This window comes from Dermacentor variabilis, chromosome 1, assembly GCF_050947875.1.
Source record: "Dermacentor variabilis isolate Ectoservices chromosome 1, ASM5094787v1, whole genome shotgun sequence".
NCBI classification, from domain to species: domain Eukaryota; kingdom Metazoa; phylum Arthropoda; class Arachnida; order Ixodida; family Ixodidae; genus Dermacentor; species Dermacentor variabilis.
The window spans coordinates 192,936,554-192,960,886 of NC_134568.1; the positions used below are offsets into that span (position 1 = coordinate 192,936,554).

The 24,333-nt window shown below is 45.4% G+C and overlaps 1 protein-coding gene across 1 annotated transcript in view; it reads left to right on the forward strand.

Annotated features, from left to right (window-relative positions):
* The window catches only part of LOC142572592 (uncharacterized), a 29,377-nt gene extending 7,391 nt beyond the window's left edge, over positions 1-21,986 (forward strand). The window contains exons 2-4 of the mRNA XM_075681816.1: positions 1,069-2,150; positions 8,953-9,125; positions 21,856-21,986. Coding sequence (XP_075537931.1) covers positions 1,181-2,150; positions 8,953-9,125; positions 21,856-21,942 — 1,230 coding nt within the window. The 5' untranslated portion in view covers positions 1,069-1,180 and the 3' untranslated portion in view covers positions 21,943-21,986. The remainder of the gene's footprint in view (positions 1-1,068; positions 2,151-8,952; positions 9,126-21,855) is intronic.
* The last annotated feature ends 2,347 nt before the right edge of the window (positions 21,987-24,333 follow it).

Sequence of the window (24,333 nt, forward strand, 5' to 3'; positions counted from 1 at the left end):
ACGATTAGTCTGGAACATTCGACGACTGCTGTATAAAAGCCGACGCGCTTGACCCGCAGATCAGATTTTTCAATGATTGCCGACCGTGTTCACCGCTACCGTTGTGCTATGTGTAGCCTGCCTTGTGGGCACAGGTTCGCCCAATAAAAGTTAGTTTTGTTGTTCACAGTATTGCGACTGTGTTCTTCAACGTCACCACCACGTGACAATATGCTTGATTGGACGTGCTTGATATATAGATAACCTAGATGTCGACTCACACAAAGTGTCACTGACGTGATGTTAAAGCCAACGGTTGAATTCTAACGCTCTGGGTTAATATATTGTGCCCCTGGGAAGCCATTTAAAACATTTCCGGAACCGCATTTTCCCTCGTATTTTATGAAGATTCTGTGTCCGACGTGAAATTTAAGGTTTTTTGGCTTGATAGCATGTATGAGTGAGGATGCAGCACGTTCTCGGCGTACACGACACCAAAATACTGGAAAGACAGGCAAAGTATACGGCTAAGCGGAGAGTGTCCTTTTTTTGCATATAGATAAACAAGTACGCTTGTCAATATACTTGATATGGATGTGCTTGATATATGGATGACCTGGATATCCAATCACACAAAGTGCCGCTGACGGGATGTTAAAGCCAACTGTAGATTTGTAACATGGTTTCTTTTGTCTTCAAAATGTATCAGAATAAACGACCAATTTTGAGTTCTTTTAGCTAAAGTTTACATAAATCTGATTATTTGATGTAGAAGTTCGGATAAATCGGGTAATTTTCTGTATAGACGTCCAGCCTCTATACGGTCAAGCGAGGATTCAAGCGAGGCTATAGCTTCCCTGTTTCATCTGTTTCTTTTTCTCTCTGACAAGAGTCCCCATGACTACAGATCAGGGAACATAATAAAAGATTACAAATCTACTGGCCTTCGCATCTAACGACCTGCAAAAGCTGGTCAAATGCTGGTTAGATGTTTTCTAAATTATACGCATAATTATTTGTAGACACCGAATATGCTTTGACACGATAACAAGCGCGACAAATCAAATGCGAACTCTTTTTCTTCTTCAGGGTAAAGAGGCGACGGACCACAGGAAAGAGGAAAGCAAGTCACTAAATGGTGAACTATTGATTGTGTCAAGCAGCAAAGGCCAGCCTTCGAACAGACGTGAACGGCAACACGATGAGCACGAAAGAAAACAAGGGTAAGAAGGCGAACAAGGACAAAAAACAAGCTAGCGCAAAAACGAAGGAAGATGGGAAAAAGCGAACAAAGTCATCCAAACGGACAAAGTCAAGGGATCCGTCCGCCTCGAAAGCGTCCAAGTCAGGGAAGAAGAAAGATCGCACCGCAAAGAAACGCGGCGACAAGTCACGCGATGGCACAGGGGCACCCTCCGAGGGTAAGCCAGTCTCGAAGAAATCCAAACCACGCCAGCAAAAGACAGCTTCGAGAAAGGACGCCGCGAGCAGCCATAAAAAATCGAAGTCCTCCAAGTCTCGCAGAAAAGGTGGAAAGGGCTCGAGCGTCAAGCGAAGAAGTGTCTTTAGCAAGCTATATAGGAAGCTCAGGGGCTCCAAGAGCAAGGCTAAGAAATCGAAGAGAAAACCGAGCTCCAAGAGTGGCAAGGCGTCTGAATCGTCTAAACTGACCCCGACAGCCAGCTTGACGCAACCTATAGCAACCTCAGACGTGAAGCAGCCTCCTCCTGAAGACCTCGCGTCGTCCAGCAAAGTGCCAGATCATAAGGAAAGCGCGCCCGAAGACAAGGATCTCAAACAAAAAGCATCCGAGCCGACGATGCCGGATCAGAAAGCACCAGAGGCAAAAATTCCAGAGGACAAGGTGCCGGACGGGAAAACTGTAAAGCCAGTGGAGGTTAGCGAGCCTAGCAACGCTTCTGTTCAGGAGGTGAAAGCGAGTTCGAAGGACGCCGGGGTTGTCGACGCACCTGAGCAGGCGGGCAAGCCTCAAGGCCAGAAATCTCCCAATGCTCTCAAAGAGCCTATCGAAAAAGTTGATCAAAAAGACCCAGCTTTTGCACCGGCTCCAAAGCAAGGCGAGGAGAAGCTGCCTGAGACTTCAAGAGAACCGGCACCGGTGCAGCAAGACAAGACAGCGACTTCACCGCCGGTAAAGACGGCAGCGTTGGGTATGTCTAACCAACCTAAATTTTCGTGCAGTGTGTTCCGAGTGGTTAAAGTCAGCGGTTTATAACACACACACACACACACACACACACACACACACACACACACACACACACACACACACACACACACACACACACACACACACACACACACACACACACACACACACACACACACACACACACACACACACGCACACACACGCGCGCGCACGCACGCACGCACTTGCTGCATTGATGACTACAAGAACGGATACTTTACAATTTGTGTTTTTTTTTTCAGGGTGTTTCCTGAGTTGTTCGCTTATATGTGGCAAAGAAAAAGACCGTGCTGTCCTGCGCCGAACCTAATGAAGTTTTTTCGCTGATCGCTCTGGAGCAGGATTTTTCGCTCCGCGACGGCGAATCCGGATTTCACAGATCGATCTGGAGCGGGTTCGCGCTTTCCACTGGTCGTTTCGGAACAACTCGCCCCGCGCCGGATCGCTGTCGCTACTAGCTCCGCCGCCGAAGCGCGGATTCAGGCGGAAATAGGACGAGAAGCATACGTCGCTTCCGCCCGTTGAGGGATGGCGACTTTGGTTGCACGAGCGGAAGTCGGTTTGTGTGACATGTGCGCAAAAAACTTCCGATATAATCTACCATGGAGCATTTCTGCTCTCCATTTTCAGATTCAGATGGATGAACTTCCGAGCGCTTGCTCCAAAATTTCGGCAGCCGCTCCAGATCGACGAGTGAAAAACACCATAACACATGGGGGAGGCAAAAAACCGGTCTGCAGGCAAGCGTGATGAGCACTGTATCAAGCTGTAGTGAGGGACTTTGCGTAACTGCCACGTGTGTCATATGACATGAGAAAAGAAAAATTGAGACCGTATGCAAGAGAGGTTAAAAGCCCATACTTTTGGAACATTTTATTAGCAGTTCGGTCCTCAGCAAGTACATATTACGCACCATCACGAGCCGAATTAACAATTAAGCGGCTCTAGGTGAGTAACGTTAGGGCGTATTCTGTAGTGCAGTCGCGAGTTGAAGCTAGTATGTTCTCAAAGCCCGTATATTTCGTTTCCAAAATGTGTCAGGAAATGTATTGGTGTTCCGTGGAGTGTTGTCCCTCAGTAAGGCTTTTGGCGAAATAATACGTAGAACTCCAGCGTATCTTGCTTCACATTTTGGGGACAGCGACTTCGGAACTTGTCTCAAGTCGTTTGTAAAGTGTAGAGGGCTCCACCTCTGACTGCGTCCTCAAGTCCACGATTGCAACGTACGGGCAAATGTGCGAGTCGCTCTTATGTTTACTAGTGCGGTCGCGAATATAGTCTTTCAGAAAAAGCTAGCTTTATCTCCAATACGCTGTCTACTTTAGTAATTGTATTCACCTCACGCGGTATGGAATATTCTCTGATGAGCAAGATACAACAGTAAGCAACCTACAGTAACAATAATGAGCGTACGCGCAGCGACTTTTGCAATATACGAACTCCAGCGGCACCACAGCTGAGTTGGAGATATACGAAAAAAATGCAATTTCCTTTTCGAGGACAAAGAACATTCCTTGGATTGCTTTCTTATGCAAAAACAAAAGAGGAAATAATAATAAATTTCTTCAAAAGTTGCAGTTTCGCTCGAGGGTCGAAGCATTGACAACGAAAGCACGTTATTAGAATATTACACGAAGCATACTTGTAGTCATACCGCGGGCAGTATAAATTGCAGTGAACATTCGCTTACTAACCAAACACACGTGGTGTCGACACACATGAACATAGTTCATTGTATGACCTCGAGCACTGGCGGTCACAACGCTGATGCAATGAGGAAGTCCCAGTGCGGGCTTTGTGTTGCCGCTCCCTTCATTATTTCAATGTGTCGCGCTTCTGAAACTCAGAAGATCATGTGACCTCCAAGAGTCGGCGCACGGTACACGCATGCGCCATCGCACTGCGGGACAGCACGGCGACGGCGGTGGCGCCAACGCGCCTGGACTGTCAGTATAATTATTGTCGCAATGAAAAAAAAAAGAAACCATTTGAAAAAAGAAGTGCTGTATGAATGTTTCGTTTGTGTGCACTCTTACGCTCTCTGGCTAGCAGCTTTAAGTCTTGGACCCAAACGCCATTTGTTATTTATTTTCGTAGCTTAAAAATTTAAAGAGCATGACGCTTAAGGGATTCGACGGCAAATTAGTTTTTCGACAGCGCTTGCGGGAACATTCTTTTTTGTCTGTCGCCATTGGGGAAGCACAGGGGTGGCAAAGTCACGTCGGGAATCGGCCTACGTAGATATATGCGCAGCTCCCGAATGACCACGCTATAACGTATATCCCGGTGAGGATTGAGAGAGCTTACTGGGGCTTAGACTTGCAGCTTAGGCTCTGGGAGGCCTTGTTGACTGCATACAAAGGTTTTTCATGCCGCGTGTGGGCCCGCTTTCCACGGATTGCCTTGTTTGAGACCCCTAGTATAATGTATCACCACTCGTGGTTCGTTTGGCCTTTCAAGTCGTGACGCAGACGATTTCAAAGCGCTAGCATTTATCTCGTTGCTCAGTTTCGTGTTGTTACTTTTCTCAGACCTCCTCTATCATCTCTCAAACCTCCTCCACTATCCTCTCTGGTAGAAGCGCACGAGATGACGTGTGCGCTTCCGCCAATAAGAGGGGACAGTTCGGTCACGTGACCCAACGCTTGGCTCCCTGGAAAACCACTAAATGTTGTTGCCCTCCGCGCATCATGGGTGGCGAAACGCACCTATTACGACCGCAGTATCGTGGAAGTTCTGTCACGGCGCGGTCACGCCTCGCATTTCTCTTTGTGAGGAGGTGACTTCGCGGCCCTTTGCTGCCGCGTCGCGTTAAACGGATGTGCTTACGAGAACGCCGACGGCTGTGGCTCGCTCGGCGCGCTGCGCGCGCGGCTGCGCCAGTGTGTGTACGCTTAGAAAGCCGGCGAACACTAGGGCATCGGATAGGAGCGTATTACTTTAAACCAGAACGCTATAAAACATCGTTTACACTGAAATGTCATGTAGGAAGCTGGACCTTCAGACCCCCAAGCAATTGGGCGAGCTTGAGATCGGGCATGAAAACGCTTAGCCCGCACCACACTTAACGCTTAAACATCCGCGGTACGCACTTCTAACCGTCGTGTAATTTTGAAGACAAGGTATTCTTAGCTGACTTCACACGTATTTGGCGTATCAGCGTATCTTGTTCCAGAAAAAAAAAACGGCCCTTTCGTTCCGTCATGGCGTCGTAGCGAATGGCAAGAGGTATCAAAACGTAGGTCTCAAGGGTTCATAATTAGTCGCAGACTTATGTAAAATTGACGGTACGGGCGTAATTGGCGCCAATATAGTAGGAAATGAACCACATCGCACTTTATCCCCGGAAAGAGTGCATCACCTTAGGTAGAATTATATTGAGGCAAAGCCGCCGTATGGCAAAAGTCAGAGTTTTGGGAAATGAAGCGAGTTCGCTTAGAGTAAGCAGTGCTCGCGCGAGGCAGATGTGTCTGGAACGCAGCTTCTGCGGTGCCCACAAGAAGCGAAAATTAGTCGCAGAGTAGGTAAAATTAACAATACGGCTGTAATTAGCGCCAGTATAGTCGAAAATTAACCACGTAGCATCACAGATTGCACATTCTCCAAGATCAGCCGACCTGGGCTCTTAGTCAAACAAAGAAAAAGTAAACCAAGTGTCGACGCTAAATAAGACAAGGTCGACGTAATTGCGCGTGAAATACAACAACAATAAGGTACGACATAAGCGAAAAATTAACGTGAAAAAGAGACACTATAGAGAGATATAATAAATCATCGAATCACTTGGCCCACCATGTACGTCGGCCTTGTTTTCTTTACCGCCGACACTTGGTTGAGGCTTCCTTTTTCTCTTTTTGTTTCAGCAAATATACTGTCAAAGATTGGTGGTAAGCTAGTCGCACTCTCCGAACCGGAGGGGATGGGGCGACAACAAACCCACCCCGCGTGCGTTTATTGAGAGTTCGACTGCTGACCGGCGATAAAGTCCACGCCTGATCGACCGTGAACCGGAGGCATGAGACGGAGGGCGACGTACAAACACACACTCAATTTAATAAAGCAAAATCACGTGCGAGACATACTGGGAAAAAAGAACATACAAACTACAAGCAGTGGGTCCTAGCTCGCGGAAGGCGTGCGGGTCTCACAACACACGCCCTGACGCCACTCGCGCGACACTAAGCCCACCACGTGGGAACTCCTAACACTCGCGATATAAGAAAAAAAAATACGCGACACAAACGCGGCAGACACTACCCTAACACGACATACAAGAATCAACACGCGAAGAATAATTAAATGAAAGATTAAACGCGATTAAAAAAGTACAGTCCGGCGGAAAGTTCTGAGAGTGGGCTGGAACACGAGGCTTATCTGTGGCGTGCTCGCCGAGATCCCGATCTGAATAGCGTCGGGCTGCTAGTACCTCGCTGCCGAAGATCTTGACGGACTTGCACCGTCTGTCGATCAACCGGCGAAGACTTCGGCCTGGAGATTTCAGCCTGCCGACCACATCTTCAGTTGTCTCCCGGTGCATGGCCATGCTGCTCCGTCTCCCAAACCACTCTGCCCGTTCGCCCAGCCGCCTCGTCACGCTCAGGCGACCCACGTGACCAGCCGGTTCGGCGGGCTCGGGCAGAATGGGAAGCCCTCTTCTTCATCGCCGTGCAAGCGGCGTTGCGGCCGGCTGCGGCGGCAATGGAGGCCATCTCGAAAGGGGCGCGGGCACGCACTTTGTGACATATACACTCTTAGAAAATTTTACTCTTTGGGTCGTATCTTGTCCCACAACAATAATCGTTATCTGTCTTTCCCAGCATTTCCTTTCTTTAACGCTGCGAGCCCGGTACTTCCATTCATCAACAGCTTGCACGTTATCAGCGTGACGCAGCATTCTTAACAGGAAAGTAGCGAGCGCTGAGTTTTCAATAAAGAAACGCAAGCAAGGCAGATGACGATTATCGTTGTGGGACAAGATACGCCCCAAAGGGGTGTAAACTTTTTAAAGAGTCTACTATGTACACTCTTAGAAAAAGTTACACCCTTTGGGGCGTATCTTGTCCCACAACAAATAATCGTCATCTGTCTTGCCCGCGTTTCCTTTCTTTAACGCTGCGAGCCCGGTACTTCCCAGTCACGAACGGCATGCGCGTTATCAGTGTGACGCAGCATTCTCGACAGGAAAGTAGCGAGCGCCGAGTTTCAAGAAAGGAAACGCAAGCAAGGCAGATGACGATTATCGTTGTGGGACAAATATACACCCCAAAGGGTGCAACCGTTTTAAGAGTGTATCGCAGCAGTATACACTCTTAGAAAAATTTACACCCTTTGGGGCTTGGCTTTGCTTATCTTGTCCCACAACCATAATCGTCATCTTTCTTGCCCGCGTTTCCTTTCTTTAACGCTGCGAGCCCGGTACTTCCCAGTCACGAACGGCATGCGCGTTATCAGTGTGACGCAGCATTCTCGACAGGAAAGTAGCGAGCGCCGAGTTTTCAAGAAAGGAAACGCAAGCAAGGCAGATGACGATTATCGTTGTGGGGCAAATATACACCCCAAAGGGTGCAAGCGTTTTAAGAGTGTACACACTCTAAAAACAGTTGCACCCTTTGGTGTGTATATTTCTCAAGTATTATTGCGCAACAAAAAAGACACGCACGTGAGAGAAGAACACGCACCAAGCGCAAACTTTCAACTAAATTTATTGTGCCACTGAATCGGTTTATATATGTGAAGCAGTATAGTCTGCGCATGCGCTTACACGAAGAAAACGAACTGCACATTCGTGTAACATAGTTATGAGTCATGTGATGCCGCCTCCAAGAAACTTAGTTCTTAGGCACAATAAATTTAGTTGAAAATTTGCGCTTGGTGTGTGTTCTTACGTCCGTGTCTTTTTTGCTGCGCAATAATACTTCAGTAATAGATTACCGACTTGGGCCCGGAATGCTGCTCTCATTACACTGTAAGAACAGTTTACACCCTTTGGCTTGCCCCTTCTGCCACACAAAAATAATTTTCATCTGCCTTGATGCGTTTCCTTTCTTTATCGCTGCAAGCCCGGAACTTTCCAGTGACGAAAGGCACGCGCGTTATCAGAAGGGGCACTCCAAAGGGTGTAAACTGTTCTATGCTGATAACGCGCGTGCCGTTCGTTACTGGAAAGTTCTGGGCTCGCAGCGATAAAGAAAGGAAACGCTTCAAGGCAGATGACGATTATCTTTGTGTGGCAGAAGGTGCAAGCCAAAGGGTGTAAACTGTTCTTAGAGCGTAAGTGTATATCTGCCACACAACGGTAATCGCCATCTGTCTTGCTTGCGTTTCCTTTCTTGAAAACGCTGCGCTCGCTACCTTCCTGTCGAGAATGCTCTGTCATGCTGATAACTCGCATGCCGTTCGTGACTTGGAAGTGCCGGGTCCGCAGCGTTAAAGGAAATGCGGGCAAGACAGATGACGATTATTCTTGTGTGGCAAATATACACCCCAAAGGGTGCAGCTGTTTTTAGAGTGTAGAGCGTAGCTTATTGAACGTACGTTCTGCTGCTGCTGAGCTCTAAACACCGCCGCTTCAGCCTCGTTCCGATGGGAGCTGGGATGCAAAAAACGCATTTCGCGATATGTTGCGAGCCCCTGGGGCGGAAACCCCGACGTACTATGGCGTCCCTCATTGCGGACTATGCAGGCTTTGTTACTTTTTGTTAGCGAATGTGCATATTCTTGAGGAATGCCAGCGAGGCGCCCCTCTTTGCATGGTGGCGCAGAGGCTGTCCAGAGTGACAATCGCGCTCCAAGCGTGGTGGAGGCGGGCCCGATTGACGGTCAACAGCAGCAGTCGTCTAAGCTCCCTGAGGAGGTCATCCAGCCGGAACGGTTGCCCATCAAGGACGAAAGTTGGCCGGACACCGCAGCCAGCACAGCCTTCACTTGTCCAGAGGTATGTGCCACGCGCTTCTGTCGGGGTGCGAGCCGCGTAGTTATTGAGACGTCGATAAAAGTACGGGCCATCTTTCTTGGGCCGCACGACCGGTATATGCCCGCGTGGATACTACACGCCTCAGTGTCTGAAAACCTCGAGCGCTGACTTGCCGAGGCACGGGAGCAGTGATACCACAATTTGTTGAAAAAAATTTATTTTTATTTTTTCGTGTAGGTGTGTGGACCTCTCATCATGCACTAAAAGAAGCTAGAACCTGTTGCTGCTCCCGTGACCACGGGTCTTGTCCGAGACTGGCATGCGAATGTTTTTTCTGTGGCTTTATTGCCGTTGCGTTCCGGGGATGTCGAAAAACACCCGGGGCCTCCCAAGTTCTTATCAGCGGCTTGGCACATTGAAACACTGCCTGATGAATCTAGCTGACCAGATACAATTATGTTCCAGTTATAACTCAAACACATGCTCTGCCACTCATTGCAAAGTTATAAAAGGCGGCTCGAACTGGCTGCCGATAATAATACCATCAAGAAGGGGCACACTATCATTGAGTCTAGTAGTGACATACACAAAAGTATTAAAAACGCGAAAAAAAAAATAGCAATACGATTGACCAGTTCATTCACGTTCAAAAAACAATTCCCACAGTTCAAGAAGTCAAGAAATGAACAGCCGCCCGAAGTAACTTAATACAATCGGCGTCTTGAGCAAATGGAAGACAAATCGCGTGTGAAAATTATTCGCAGCACTTGCTGAGTTCTTGACTAGTGTTTCATAATATGCGATCGAAATTTCTTTAGAATATAGGGAAGATGCAATAATTAAGCGATTTCCTCGGGGTTGCTACTATCACAGAGGCGTAAAATAAAATATAACAAGAGATAGAAATGAGATAAATAATTATGCGAACTAGACTAATGAACTTTTTAGTCGAACAAGTCACATGATTGATCTCTGTATGAAATACATGAAGCCCATCATCCGAGGAGCTCATAACCGTTTCCAAAAACGCAAAAAATTGACGTGACAAATTTTAAAGCTCAATGAATTCCGCCCAATTTCACATAGAATTTAAGCGAAACTGAACTGCCGAAGAGAGCAACTGTCACGCTCTTAGTGGACCCCCTTGACTGAAGTGACTGCTTACTCCTCACCGTCGGACAAGCACGAAGCGACCGAGGTCGTGGCTTGATAATTGCTATTCAAAAGGCACAGCGTGACTGGGAATCACAAGCGCTGACTAACAACTGGTTTTATTTGGACCTAAACCGGCTTATTTATGCGCAATAGGCTTGCCATATAACACCGCAGTTAACACAGATATGGTCACATATTTGATCAACCAAAAACGAGATACAGCAAACGTTTAAGAACGCATTGCTAAATCTATAGAAGCAGTAAGAACAAGATATGTTCGAACATAGTTTACTATCGTCACGTATGTCAATGCTTAGGGCTAAGGCGAAGTCACTATGCAGAAAAAATGATAATGCAAGGAACATGCGCACAGAACAAGGTATCCACACACTTGGTTTGAGCAAGCTTCTGTGATGAAAAAAAAAAAGAACACCTTAAAAATTAAATTACGGGGTTTTACGTGCCAAAACCACTTTCTGATTATGAGGCACGCCGTAGTGGAGGACTGCGGAAATTTCGACCACCTGGGGTTCTTTAACGTGCACCTAAATCTAAGTACACGGGTGTTTTCGCCCCCATCGAAATGCGGCCGCCGTGGCCGGGATTCGATCCCGCGACCTCGTGCTCAGCAGCCTAACACCATAGCCACTGAGCAACCACGGCGGGTAAAAGAACACCTTTAAAAGGGGGAGAAACATTTAAGACCTAAACAAAACCTTCAAGAAACTCGATCTCAGCGTCATTCAAAAATATGGATGGCTTGCTGACGCAGTTGTCCGGCGATCTTTGAATAATAAAAAAAGCTTCTACGATTTCTCGCTCGGTCCTGTCTCTTGCTTTCCTTAGAAACTTAGTGTGGTTTGCGGTTCTTTGTCTCCGTCCCAGTCGCGCTGCGCCTTTTGAATAACCATGAACCAACTAGCCCAAATCAAAGTTTTGCTTTGATAATGACGCTCATTTGTGTAGATTGTGGATTAATCGTGACCGGCCGTGTTCCTTTAACGCGCACCGTCGGTACTCGCGCGGTTTTGATCTCATGCCTTTCGGAATGCGACCACAGCGTTCGGGAATCGAACCTATACGAACTCGTATGCAGCATCAGAATGACATAGCCACTGAACAACCGTGGCGGGTTTCGGGGCAACTGCTAAGCTATAAAAATGCTACCAGCGTCTCTATAATGTTCCGAATATCCTTGATCGATTACTCACAACTATTTCAGATTTTGTATCGGAGATTACATACCTACCTATAATAAGTGATCACATATGACTGATCTTTTACTTGAACAGAACTCATCCTAAGATTGATAAATTGAAAAAAAAATATTTTGCTGCGAAAGAGCTGTACTTGAAATCATTAATAACAAACTGTAGATTTCCCGACTACTCCTCAGAAGAGTTCGATAACCGTCCTGATCAAGTTAACTCGGAACTGTTCGAAACCAGGGACAAGTGCATCCCAACGCGGATCATTATCGCAAATCCATAATCCACGAGCCCCGTAGTATAACAGGTATCTCAAGCGCTTATACAACACTGAAAGAAGCGTTTTACCGTTTAACTAAACAGTCGCCAACCAACCTCAGGTGGGCTATAGGTATGGGTCAACTTCTGATGCTCACGCAACACTTAAACTTGCTAAGCATAATTGAACGCTGTGCTGTCTATGTTAAAAAAGCTCTTATTGCGCTTTGAAAACTTGCCTAGCAACCATTGTGCTGCAGTACAGAAAGACACATTTGTTAAAAACTTATGTGTTGCACCAAATTGCCATGCCGCAGCGCAAGTGTCTGGCGCTGCTATAGCTAATTCACTACAATGCAGCTCCTATTTTGGCTGTGATTCTGGCAGTGGCACATTTTTTGTATCACTTCTCATTTTAGTTCCATCATATTAACTGAAAAATGTTCAGTGATTCTTTGGCACTTTTTAGCCTTCATATACATACATACTGGAAAGCTGAAATCCCTTGAGAGTCATCCTGCGCAGACTGCATTTCTTGGACCTTAACCAGAAGGCGCTCTAATAAAGTATACCGTTGCCTGCTACTTCTCGACGCGAACCTTGTGCGGTGAATCGAAAGTTTGGGATTTCGTTGTTAGTGAAAATGGTCACAACTCCTTGTTTGCTACATTGCAGTGCGTTCCACAAGGTACGCCCTTGGACCTTTTTTGTACCTTCCTCCCCGTTGTGTCTTCGATTAGTCTTGGCCGACGATTGGGAAAACTTACGTGAATTTCATAGCAACATTGTTATTACGACACTTCAATGCAATATTATTGGATTATCTAACAGGTGCAAATAACAGTCAACAAAGCTGAATTTAAACAAATGCCAGGTTATGCGTGTTGCCCCAAATGCTAACGTTTAGCGAATTTACCTTGTCAACAGCGTCTCTTTGAAACATATCACTTCTAGAAAATGGTACTTAGGTGCTTCTACCGCGTGTAATTTAATTTGGAAGACACACGCTGAAAACATTACTGCATGCTAACTGCATTCTAGGCTACCCATAGAGTCGTGAGCACTATAATAGAGAACACCGAATCCGTTTGTAAGGCATGAAGCTAAGTTGACATCCAGTTTTTTTTCTCTTCGTTGGAGAACATTTTCCAGCAAAGGTTATGTTCCCGAATTGTTTCTTTGAAAATATAGCGAAACTTATAACCACACCCAGTGTCTGTGAAACCGAAAGTGGAGGTAGCGGTTTCATTTGTAACATAAAAACTACTGTATCGCTTAAAATTTTCTTGTATTCAAACGTTAATGTTCACATCTGTAATAAGGGCTGAAAGGCCGATTGCAACGAAATTTCGGATAACCCCCCCCCCCATATGAAGCTTAATTTTCAAATATTGTATATACATATAGAGGAGCTTGCGCTTAAAATTTTGCGTTTAAAGTGTGAATAGATGTATCGCGAAAAGCTCGCAAAAACAGCCGCTTTTAATATCTGAACTGAAAAAAAAAAACGCCTTTACCTCTCTCCGGAAGTGACGCATGACCTAAAATGCGTGGCTCCTCAGCATGACCGATTATGCGGAGCCCGTGGCATGCTGAATAATCTTGGAGGCGACGTGCTGGGACTTAACGTCAATGCGCCCACCACCAGCTGCCCGCGTCTTCTTCTTAGATACTATTTAAAATCTTATAATAAAAAATAGACATTTATTAGCCATTTAAGTTTGACGAGATTGCTTCAGTGGCGTACGCCACTCATTCATAGCCAATTTAACCAAAGTGAAATTTTGTTGCAGTTGCCCTTTAAAAGCATGTGCAGCACGTTTCCATCTGTGATGAACATAGGCTGGGGGACGCACTACGTTTGTGAGGGCACTTCGTTTGAAACATGTTGTTTACCCTCTCCAGGCTTCTTGCACGTCGGTCCAAAGAACATATGGGTGAAGTTATTTGTTGTCTTTGTACGTTGTAGTTTTCTAATTTATACTAGTAACTACGAAGTTCGGAATGCAAAGGCGAGAGAAACAAAAGTTTGCCGGGAATCGGTACACACAAAACACACTGCGCGAGGACCCGGTGACGGGAGTGCTTCAGGAAGTACATTGAAACTCGGTACTTTATGCGGAGGGCGGCTGGCAGGATACAAGAGTCAAGCTCTGCACTGGCAGGAAACATTCGTAGATCTTGGAATTCTGCCAAACGTTGTCTAGCTCTGGATGCGCGCTTCAGTGATACGAATTGGCAAAAGGCATAACCAAAGACACCTATGCCTGTATATGTGAGCAATCTGACTCTCAAGTTTGCTCTATATCACGTTCTGAATAATTTCGGCAATAACGAGAGCAGACTTAATATGCTAAAAGCTGAAACAAGTTATAACGGAACCTGGCCTTTACACAACTAAATCTTGTCACCCAAATCGCCAGCCACTCAATGCGAAGCTTTCCCGCTACCGTGCTGATGCCGCACAACAAGCAAAAAAAAAAAAAAAAGAAGACAGAAGTGAAGAAAAAATGCGCAAAAGAAAGACGCCAGATGCCTCACGGACAAAATTAGACAAAAACAAGAATCAAGAGGAGACGAGCTACGAATCTGGGGAACTTTAGCTCTCCTGAATAGTTTTGGTAAACCATAGAGGTGTTTCAAATATTTTTTTGTTGATTTTCACAGAAACCCGTTTCTTTCTGTAGTTCTTTTATATACCAACAAGCATAACTCTTCTTATAATAAAGATTCTTAAATGCAGCTTTGTACATTTATTTTCTACATAGTTGGCCGTGCAATGAACCGCCAAAAATAATATCTTACGACAACTTGTAATCTGGCTCCATTTTATAGCAAGGCATACATCAGTTCTGAAGAACCTGTATTCTTTTTATTATTATTACTGCGCTCTCAGGATTTTCCTGATCTCACTAGTTTTGGTTCATTGCACAAATAAAAGCCTCTGTATGTGATTGCTAAAATTGCATCGTTACGTTGAGCTAAGTTAAATTATGAATGCTGGCGTGAGACCCACATTTGTTATTTTTTTTTTGTATAAAAAAACTTGCACATTCTATAAGACTGACTTGCGTTCCTAGCTTTTCCTACATGTTCCAAATCGCGCCGTCCGTCTGCAACAAAGAGTTTGTATTCGAATAGCAAGATTTTCGAACCGAATGTCATTTTTCCATAATTTTGATCAAAAAATAGTATTTAAAAAAAGATGAGGTGAAAAATGTATGGGAAATACAGAATATTTGTTCTTCAGTGTAATGCAATGCAGGTCACAAATGTAAGTCCGGGCAAGAGAAAAGTGATAAGATATTATGCGAACGTACGATAACGATAATGAAACAAAGGAACTATACGCGTGGCTAAGAGATGCACGTGGAAAAGCTCGATTTTGTTTTAAGCTATAATTGAGAACATAAGTTGACTGTCGCTACACTTGCGGTAATAAAAAGGCACAATATAAGGGCACCACGCACCGCTTTTATTGTTAACGTTATTCTACATAAACTGGCATGAAATATCTTTCGGCACTGCAAAAGGAAAAGAAAAGAACGAAAGAAACAAAAGAAAAAGAAGCACCATTTAGTAAACGCACGCATGTCATTCCGCAAAAAGAAAAACAGTTTACGCATATTCTTGATCGTGCGGTGTTTTTTCCTACATATAGTACATCCATATCATTCAAAGAACGCAGGAGTGGCTGAAATTTTCAAGCTGGCGTTTACTTCAGACACTTCTAGGCGCCGAGCTCGATGTATTCTTCCACTGTGGCGCCGAGTATACATTTGCGGCGTGCTACAAATAGCCTTAATTATACTGTATTGTGTGCCCGTAAAGAACACAACGCGTTGAATATCGAATTATTAAGTAGAACGCAAATTGAAATCTACAGTGCACTGGGATGTGTATTGTACTGAAGTCCGCACAGCCCAACCCCCAGAACACCCGAAAACACAAATCCTCTCTGAGTGTGCGGGATCAAATCCCGACTGCGGGGGCCGGATTTCAATAAGAGAAAAATTAAAAAAAGAAACCGCACGTCTGTGTACCGTGCATTGGGTGCACGTTTTGAAACCTAGGTGATCAAGATTAACCCGGAGTCCCCCACTACGGCATGCTCATAATCACATCTTGTTTTCGGCGCGTAAAACCCCAAAATGGATCAAAGGTTTTGTATAAAATTGTATTACATGTGTGTATTACAAGGAATAACACGGCCACGGTTTCGTATGGCTGTGCCATTGAGTAATTAACCCTCCGAATCGCTGATCAGTGTGAATCGAGATTAAGTCTTTTAAACGCTTGATCTGTTAAAGTCACATAATTGAGGAAAGCGGGGCCTCTTACAGAATTCTGCGTGCACGGATGCGTGCACATGTGGTTATATGTCATGCCCAGCAATCCTTCTTCGCGTCAGCAGGATACTGAGACCAGTCATTGTATTGATCATTTGTTGGCAATGCTCAACGTAAGCCGCAAACTTGAAGTTACGGGCATAATAGAACGAAAAATTGGGCTAGTTGGTTTATACTAAGCATGGTCTTAAGTAGCGCCAACTTGGAAGAAACACAAGAACAAAGATGGGAGACACACCACCAACCACTGAAACTTTCAACTGAAGTTTATTGGAGGAAAACAAGAAGCTTTAGTACACAAAAAACGCAACCAACCAGAAACGATATATATATTATCACAGGGTGCGCATGAAATCCAGCTCTTCTTTGAACAATGATACAAATGTCTGACTACAACGCATGTAATAAGCCTCGGCTATCTCCCGTGTGATCGTGTCATGATGCCCAAGAGAAACAAGCCCAAAGAAAAGGAAGGATAACTGCTCATGGGGAATGTTCAGGTTCTCGAGTGCCACCAAAAGCTACTGAGCCGCGGGCCAAAGCTCTGCCGAGAGCCGACGTTGCATCGCTTTGAGAAAGTGTCGCTGACAAGGACGGTTACACGCCTTGTGCAAGAAGAGGACAGGACTAGGTGCGCCGTCGACAGTGGTACATTCAAACAGTGCGTCCCAGAGTACTACCACAAAAAATCAGCTCTCATGGATGGTGGAGTTCATGGGGAATAACAATTTAAGACCTATAGTGTCTGACAAGGAAGATTTTTTTGCGATCATACCCATTTGCATCTTTTCGGAAAAGAGTCTTCTGCCATCGGAAAGAATTCTAAATCTGTCGATTTTAATGTGTCCAAGTTGAAGGAAACAGCTTGTGCCTTTCTGAGACGGCACAACTCAAACAAAGTTCTAAAGGAAGTAAAGAGGGCTAAGGGCTTGACTCTCGAAGTGTTCTCTGCAATGAAGTCCCATAAGCCTGATATGTGTTTTAGGAGCGTTGTATCAGAACGTGTTATGTGGCAGTGCGGTATTTTCCTATTTGCAGATGCTATTGTCGCATTTGGATGTGAACGATCCGTACTTAGCTCCTAGCTGTGGAATCGTGGTTCAGTTCCTTTCTGATGGCAACATTCAGCAACTAGTTGAGTTTAGTGTAGATGTGGAAGATCTGTTTTATACCAGTGTCACATGTACACTTCTGATTGCGATCGGCTGAGGCCGATCCGCATTGAACTTGATCCGGATCGAGTGTTGCGACACGGTAATTTGCGATTGTGATCATGCTGACTCTGGATCCGGCAATTACGATCCGCAAATCGCCATCAGGCCTCTTGATCGCGATCGCGCAGGCTGACGTCTCCGCCCTCTAGCGCAGTATTCTGAAAACGCCAAAAAAAGAAAATAAGGGCCACTAATAAAAAGGTTAACATTTTTTATCAGCAATACTAAACTGCAAAATAGAAATATTGTGCAAATTTAACCATATTTTGCAAATCTGAACTTGCAGCTAAGACATTATGCAGTCCTGAGAGTTACGTACCAACGATCAGCAGAAAATAATGATTCGATCCGGAGCGTTGGACCGCGTAGCAGCGACGATTGTTGATCGCGATCGGTAAATACAATCCGGATCGGCCCCGATCGCCATCAGAAGTGTACGTGTGACACCACTATCATTCATTGTCCCAAGGTCCCCTTTTGCAAAGTGTGAAACAATGTATTACAGAAGACAATGATGAGCAGGCATTTATAAGTCGCTGTGGTGTTTATGTTGACACGTTTCTTGAGATCCTGAGCTTCTATTTATCTTCGACTGTCATATCTTGGAAAGGTTCTGACTGCACCCAGAGCTCCGGTGTGTGTATAGGATCGTGGGTTGCTCCCGTGCTTAGTTAAATCTTTCTGGCTAAGGTAGACAGCCATATTGAGTCTCAGTTAGGGTGGCCTAGCAAAAAGAGCATTGCGTTACGTAGATGTCAAGGAAGAGTTCTTTGCGATTATGCCCATTGGTTTGTTTTCGAAAAGAGTGTCTTAGTGTGCAAATGGTCAATATATTAAGGTGTTCAGGAAGTGTGGCAAAGGTTTAAAGCTCACGTGCAAAGTCCCAAAGCACGGTTTAACTTATTTGACTTGGGTCTGTTCTTTCAACAAGATCGCGTCTGCTGGTCATATTCCCCCCGATCACTGAAAACAGTCCTTAGGTATAAATCTGGTCATTCTAGACTGGCGAAGGATGGCATCGCACTTCCATGCCTGAAATCGGCCTTAAAAAATCGTGCATCACAAATACCGAGAGAGCTTCGCCTGACAGGTTGGAAAACTAAGAAATGCAGGTTATCCTAGCCATGTTATTACGTCTACCTGCAAAAAGATAATAAGCTAAAGAGTGACAGTGCTGGGGCAGTATCGAAGATACAAGTATCTTAGATACTATCTTAGATACTATTTTGGTATCTTGTACCTGTATCATGATACGTCTGGCATGGCATGTATCATTGTCTGTATTTCCGATACATGGAAGAATGTATCATGTACCTCACGATACAAGATACTGGCTATCGCAACAACACCGTGCAAAACTATAAACTTTGGCTGAACTCCGCTTCTCAAGCTGATACTGCTGCCACTAAGTCACCTGAATTAAACTAAAGGCAGCGACATCCTTTTATCTTTCCGCCAGAGCCCTCCAGTGAGGGCAGGCAGAAAAACTTCACATATCAAACTCCACAGCTGTATTTGCGCCATCGTGTAGAGGTTTCTTATTGATGTTGTAATTAGATGGCGGCCCGCTAGTTGGTCGACAAGTTGAGCAGCGACTCCTGTCAATTACAAAGCCGACGAGCAAAAGCAGCTGACAGCGCAGCTTATAAGCTTTCGTGTTAAGCAGCTAAAGCAACTCCAATAATAATAATAATATTTGGGGTTTTACGTGCCAAAACCACTTTCTGATTATGAGGCACGCCGTAGTGGAGGACTCCGGAAATTTTGACCACCTGGGGTTCTTTAACGTGCACCTAAATCTAAGCACACGGGTGTTTTCGTATTTCGCCCCCATCGAAATGCGGCCGCCGTGGCCGGGATTCGATTCCGCGACCTCTTGCTCAGCAGCCCAACACCATAGCCACTGAGCAACCGCGGCGGGTAGCAACTCCAATAAGCTGTTTCGGAATTAAAATATTATAATTTGAGCAAGACGAAAATTTTCAGATACTAACAGACATTTCATTCAAATGAAGCAAGGTTTGTCGGCGTTAAGAAATTTCTAAGCAAACATTTTTGTGCATACGCGTTTGCTGCCACATTATATACAGATCTATAATGAGAAATTTTCAAATGTGTCGAAGTATCTTAAGATACAAATGGAAAATATTGTATCGGATACAATAATTGCGGTAGTATCTTGTATCTGTATCTCAAATACTTGTTGCCTGAGTATCTTGTATCGTATTATATGATACAATTGCAAAGTATCTCTGCCCGGCCCTAGTGATGACCAAAGGGACGTAAGGCGAAGCTCTAGGACTTCGAATAAAGCGGCTGTATTGCCATGTGTTCATGGCCTTTCACATAGGCTGAAAAAAGTGGGGGAGCGCTTTGGCGTTAGGGTAGTCTTTTAGGCCAAGCATAAGCTACAAGGGATCTGCAAAGTTGGGAAAAAAACGTGCTTAGACGCAGTCATCGATGATGGGATGCCAGATAAAACACGTCAAGAAGTTTCTAACGTGCAAACGTGGCGTTGTATACAGAATACCGATGACATGTGACAGGTGTTATAGGCCGAACTGGCCGTTGCCTAAACGTGCGATTGCGGGAACACAGCGCTCCTTCAAGATTTCCGCCTTGTTAATATATGGTTCAGCATTTCACCACGTGCGGATGCCAACCAAAGTTTGAAAGAACCACCGTGTTGTATGGACATCACGGCACGATCACAAGAGAAGTAGCTGAGGCTTACTACATGCGTTGTAGGGGTGACACGTGCATAAGTCTGACATCTGTATCATTGTTAAAAGAAGAGTGTCACGGTGCGGCATTATTCGATTCGGCGAAGCACCGATCAACGGGCGCCAAAAGGTCATAGGAACAGGAACCGGCGAGCAAGACGGTTATTGCCGGCCACTCGGGCAAGCGGCCGAAAGAAGTCGAAGACAGGTTTAGAGATTATTTTTTTGTCGTCGGCGCGATTGTCACGCCCCGACGCTTTTTTGTACGAACCCCTGTGTATTATCTGCCCTGCGCGTGCATTGAGAAGCTTGCTAAGCAGGCAAGGGTGCGAATACTCCGAAATATGTGGCGTCTCTGTGCAATCCTGTGTCCACGAATTGCTGACAGTGTATGTCTGCCGACAGCGCCGTATGGCCGGCTGTCGTCGTTTCTCCTGTGTTTGTGAACGAACAATATAGGCCCGCCACGGACTCAAGGGTGTGCTTGTGTGGTGCAATACAAGTGCGAGACCACTATCAGCAGGGGGCAATCACCCGTTCCCTCGCCCCTAATTAAAAGGGGCGCGGCCAAGACCTTGGGAGGAGCCGGCATCCGATTGGGTGAACTTGATTGGATCGTCACCAATATCTGCCGTTCCCCAACACAGTGACCTAGGGAAAGCAGAAGTTATTTAAACGCAGGTTTTAGACCGAGCTAAGCAGTCCAGAAGCTGAGCGTACAATCTGCTGAGAAGCGTCAATGAGCTAGTGCCGTCCAGTATCGCCTGGGCCGCCAAGCCGCGTCTGAACTGCGAGTTACTAGTTGACTTACGAGACTACAAACAAACGTCTGCAACGAATCTGACAGTAATTCCCCTCAAGTGAGCTCAACCTGCTCGAGAGAAGACGTCAGACCTAAACTCCCGGGAAACCCAGCCCAGCAATCGCATCCACCTCAACGACAACAGCTTGCCAGCGTTCTTCGGGAAAGCTCTGCCGTCGACTCCACGCTTTATGGACTTGCTGCTGCTGCCCGGCCATGCGTATGCCATCATTTGTTTTGTTTTTAACTCTGTTTAGTTGACCACCGTTAAGTGTGTTTTGTGTAGTGTTGATTTCTATAAATACTGTTACCTGTTCGTTGTATTTCTTTTGTCTTCATCATTGATCTAGATTAAGTGCATGTGTGTTAGTGTACTTGTGTTTTTTGTGTTTCATTTAAATTGTGTGTCGTCAGCCGCTAAATGAATTTTTTTCTTTCTGTCTCCCGGCTCTGACTCATTCGCTGTGTTCGCTTGAGTACGGAACGACCAACCGGCTTGCATAGCCCACAGACGGCGAACGGGTGACAAGCCGTGACAAAGAGATTGGTTTCATGCGCACCCCATGATAATGTACATGCCACTGTTGGCTTTCTGGCTGGTTCCATTTCCTTTGTACTAAAGCCTTTTTTGTCTTCTTTCAATTAACTTAGTTGAAAGTTGTAGCGCTTGGTGCGTGTCTCCCTTCTTCGTTGTTGTGTTTCGTCAAGCTAGCGCTACTTAAGACCGTGCTTAGTTACTTGCGTGCTGAAAAAAAAAATAGAAGCAGCGCATCTTCGCGATCACATCTGCAATCGTAGGTACTGACGCCAAAAAACGACACGGGGATTTGTAACTAAAGTGATCGTTACGCAGTTCACACGCTCTCGGGTCGTGCAAACGTGACTACGCTTCTGTAGACTGTTGGCAGTTGAATCATTATGCCGGCGCAGTTTCGCAGTGAGGCGGTGATTCTTTGTCCATGGCTATATCCTATTGCAGAAAGCTTCAAGAACTTGTTATTAAGACTATGTATAACCCAGCACACTTTTTTCTTGATTTCAGACGCACATCGAACACACAGGAGCGATCAAGGTAGACTGGGCATCACTCGAAGACTTCCTCTTGCCAGAGTTTGCAGCAGCACTGTAAACAAATCGCCGAGAATAAAGGAAGGAAAGAATGAAAAAGATGCAACTGGAAAAAAAAAGGTGTTATGTGTTAGACCAGCCACCCTGTTATAGCAAGCCAAATGCAAACGATCTCGATATCAGCTTCGTTTACACGATCGGCGATGCTAACGGTTTCAGCTAAATGTCGGGCTGACCTGGATAACAACTTGGCCTGGCCGCTATGACATGCATTTTGCCAAGCGGGTCACGCGGTTCAACACACTCCTTGCAGGCACGCTGACCAAGTTCAACTGCACCGACGCTAACCATGCATACCGACGACTTTACATGATGCATCTGACTATCTATTTCGGCCCGACACACCTACTGACTGCTACTTTATGGGGTTTGTTCAAACAAGCCCGTAAGCTCGAGTGTACACCCACGATCAATAGTTTAGAACTATGGGGCCTGCTACAGTGGCTTGCCTCGCGACTTAATACGGAACTAAAGAGGAACAATATTAAGGGGAACGTAAGCTTGGGGGCTCCTATCTAAATACGTGGGAACGGAAAAATTCTCGGCAACCAGTGCGCCAAATTTGATGAAGTTTGTTGCAGCTAAAAGAAAAAAAGTTTAATTCCAGTGAATTAGAGTTTCATTTAGGCCGTCGATCTTTTAGCTCAAATTGTTGAAAATTGCAAAATTTCAAAAAAGAAACGATACTATCAAGTTCACAACTTTTACTCAGCGATGAAAAACCATATCACAGTTTTACAAATTACACATAATAATACATCGAAAGCGGACACAGTGGTTTTAATATGCACCGCTCTCAAATATATACTCCACTAATATGTGACTAGGACCTTTGCGAAGCCCTCGTAAACATTGTAACAAATTCGCGTAAGCTGTAAATTAATACATGAAATTTGTCAGATTTAGATGTTTTAACGAATGCTATACAGAACTGCGATATCTGTATTTGGTGCGGACTTACGGAATTGTGAACTTCGTGCTTCCATTTTATTTTAAACTTACCAATTTTCGGACATTAAGGAAGTCCAGGCCCTAAGTCAAAATTAGTCTTTATACAGTCACTAGACTTAACTTTCTCTCACAAATTCAACAAATCTCGTTGAAATCGGTCCAGGGGTTTTCTCATAAAAGCATTTCAGCATTTTACGTGCATTTGAATAGGCGGCATCGGAGTTTGCACCGAGCTATAGAGCTTCTTCTTAAATTAGTCTTCAAGACTTGATTTGCATTTATTTGGCGCAAAAAGGATAGGTTATTAGTGGTGGAAATATCAAGGTAAACAGTGTCCTTCTATGTGTAATTTCGTACGCTAACCTCTGCGTTGTTACGTTAGTATGAAGTCGCGGATTTCAGACCATTCTTGTACGATATGGGCCAATTATATCTAGAAAAATCTCGGAACTCACTATAGGTTAAATCGTTGGTCTCTTAAGGTGAAATGTAATCCTTGTTTATCTAGCCTGAGCTCAAAACGCGTTTGCAGGTATTTCGACATGCCTGGTCGACCGGGTCAACCCATTCGTTGTATGCTGGTAATCAAAATTGTTTGGACGACCGCGGTTGACCTGACCTTCTATTCAGACTAGTTTCTGTCGGGTTCATGTAAAAGCCGTTACAGTTTACAGGTTTAAGGTTTTTTTTTGCATGTGTTTGTGTGTGATGTCTTTGCATGACGTAGCGTCCAGGCTCTCATGTATCTAGGTCTAAGTCTAGTTATTCTAGTTATTCTAAGTCTAGTTATTTAACTGTCCAGCTGTGTTATTTTGCGCTGTCGGGCGAATGAATGCATCAGCCTCACTCATAGAATGCCGACAGTTGCTGGCCGAGCCAGCTGACAGGTCGAGCGAGGTCATCCCCACTGGTGTGGGTGGCGGACGCGTAGAAATGCGGCCGTAGTGAAGAGACGCCGTCGTTTACGCGGCGCAGCTGCACGTCCAATCGAGAACTGAATGCCGTGGCGTGCGATGTCTTTCGAGTGAGAAATTATATATATATTGTGTGTGTGTGTGTGTACGCTCCGCAGGCGGCATCATTTGTCCTTGATTCAGTGTGCTTGTTTCATCTTGAAGTTTTACAACCTTACAAGAACGCTGCTGCAACTACTGACCGTGAACAAACTTCTGACCATGGTCACTCGGGCTAGCTGACCGCGGTCAGCAAATAAACAACAACCATTCAGGCTGTTGATTATCGGCTCCCTGTCGATAATCAGCTGTTCCGCCGTTCTTGTTGCACTGGTCCCTATTTTCTCTGTTGTCTGACAATCCGGAGGCGGCAGCCACTTTCCGGCCGACAAAGGTACTGGCCACCCACAGTACACACTATATAGTCAGGGATTCAGCTGTCCTCGCCGCAGTCTAACTGCTCGTGGTGGTGGTGGTGATGACGACGA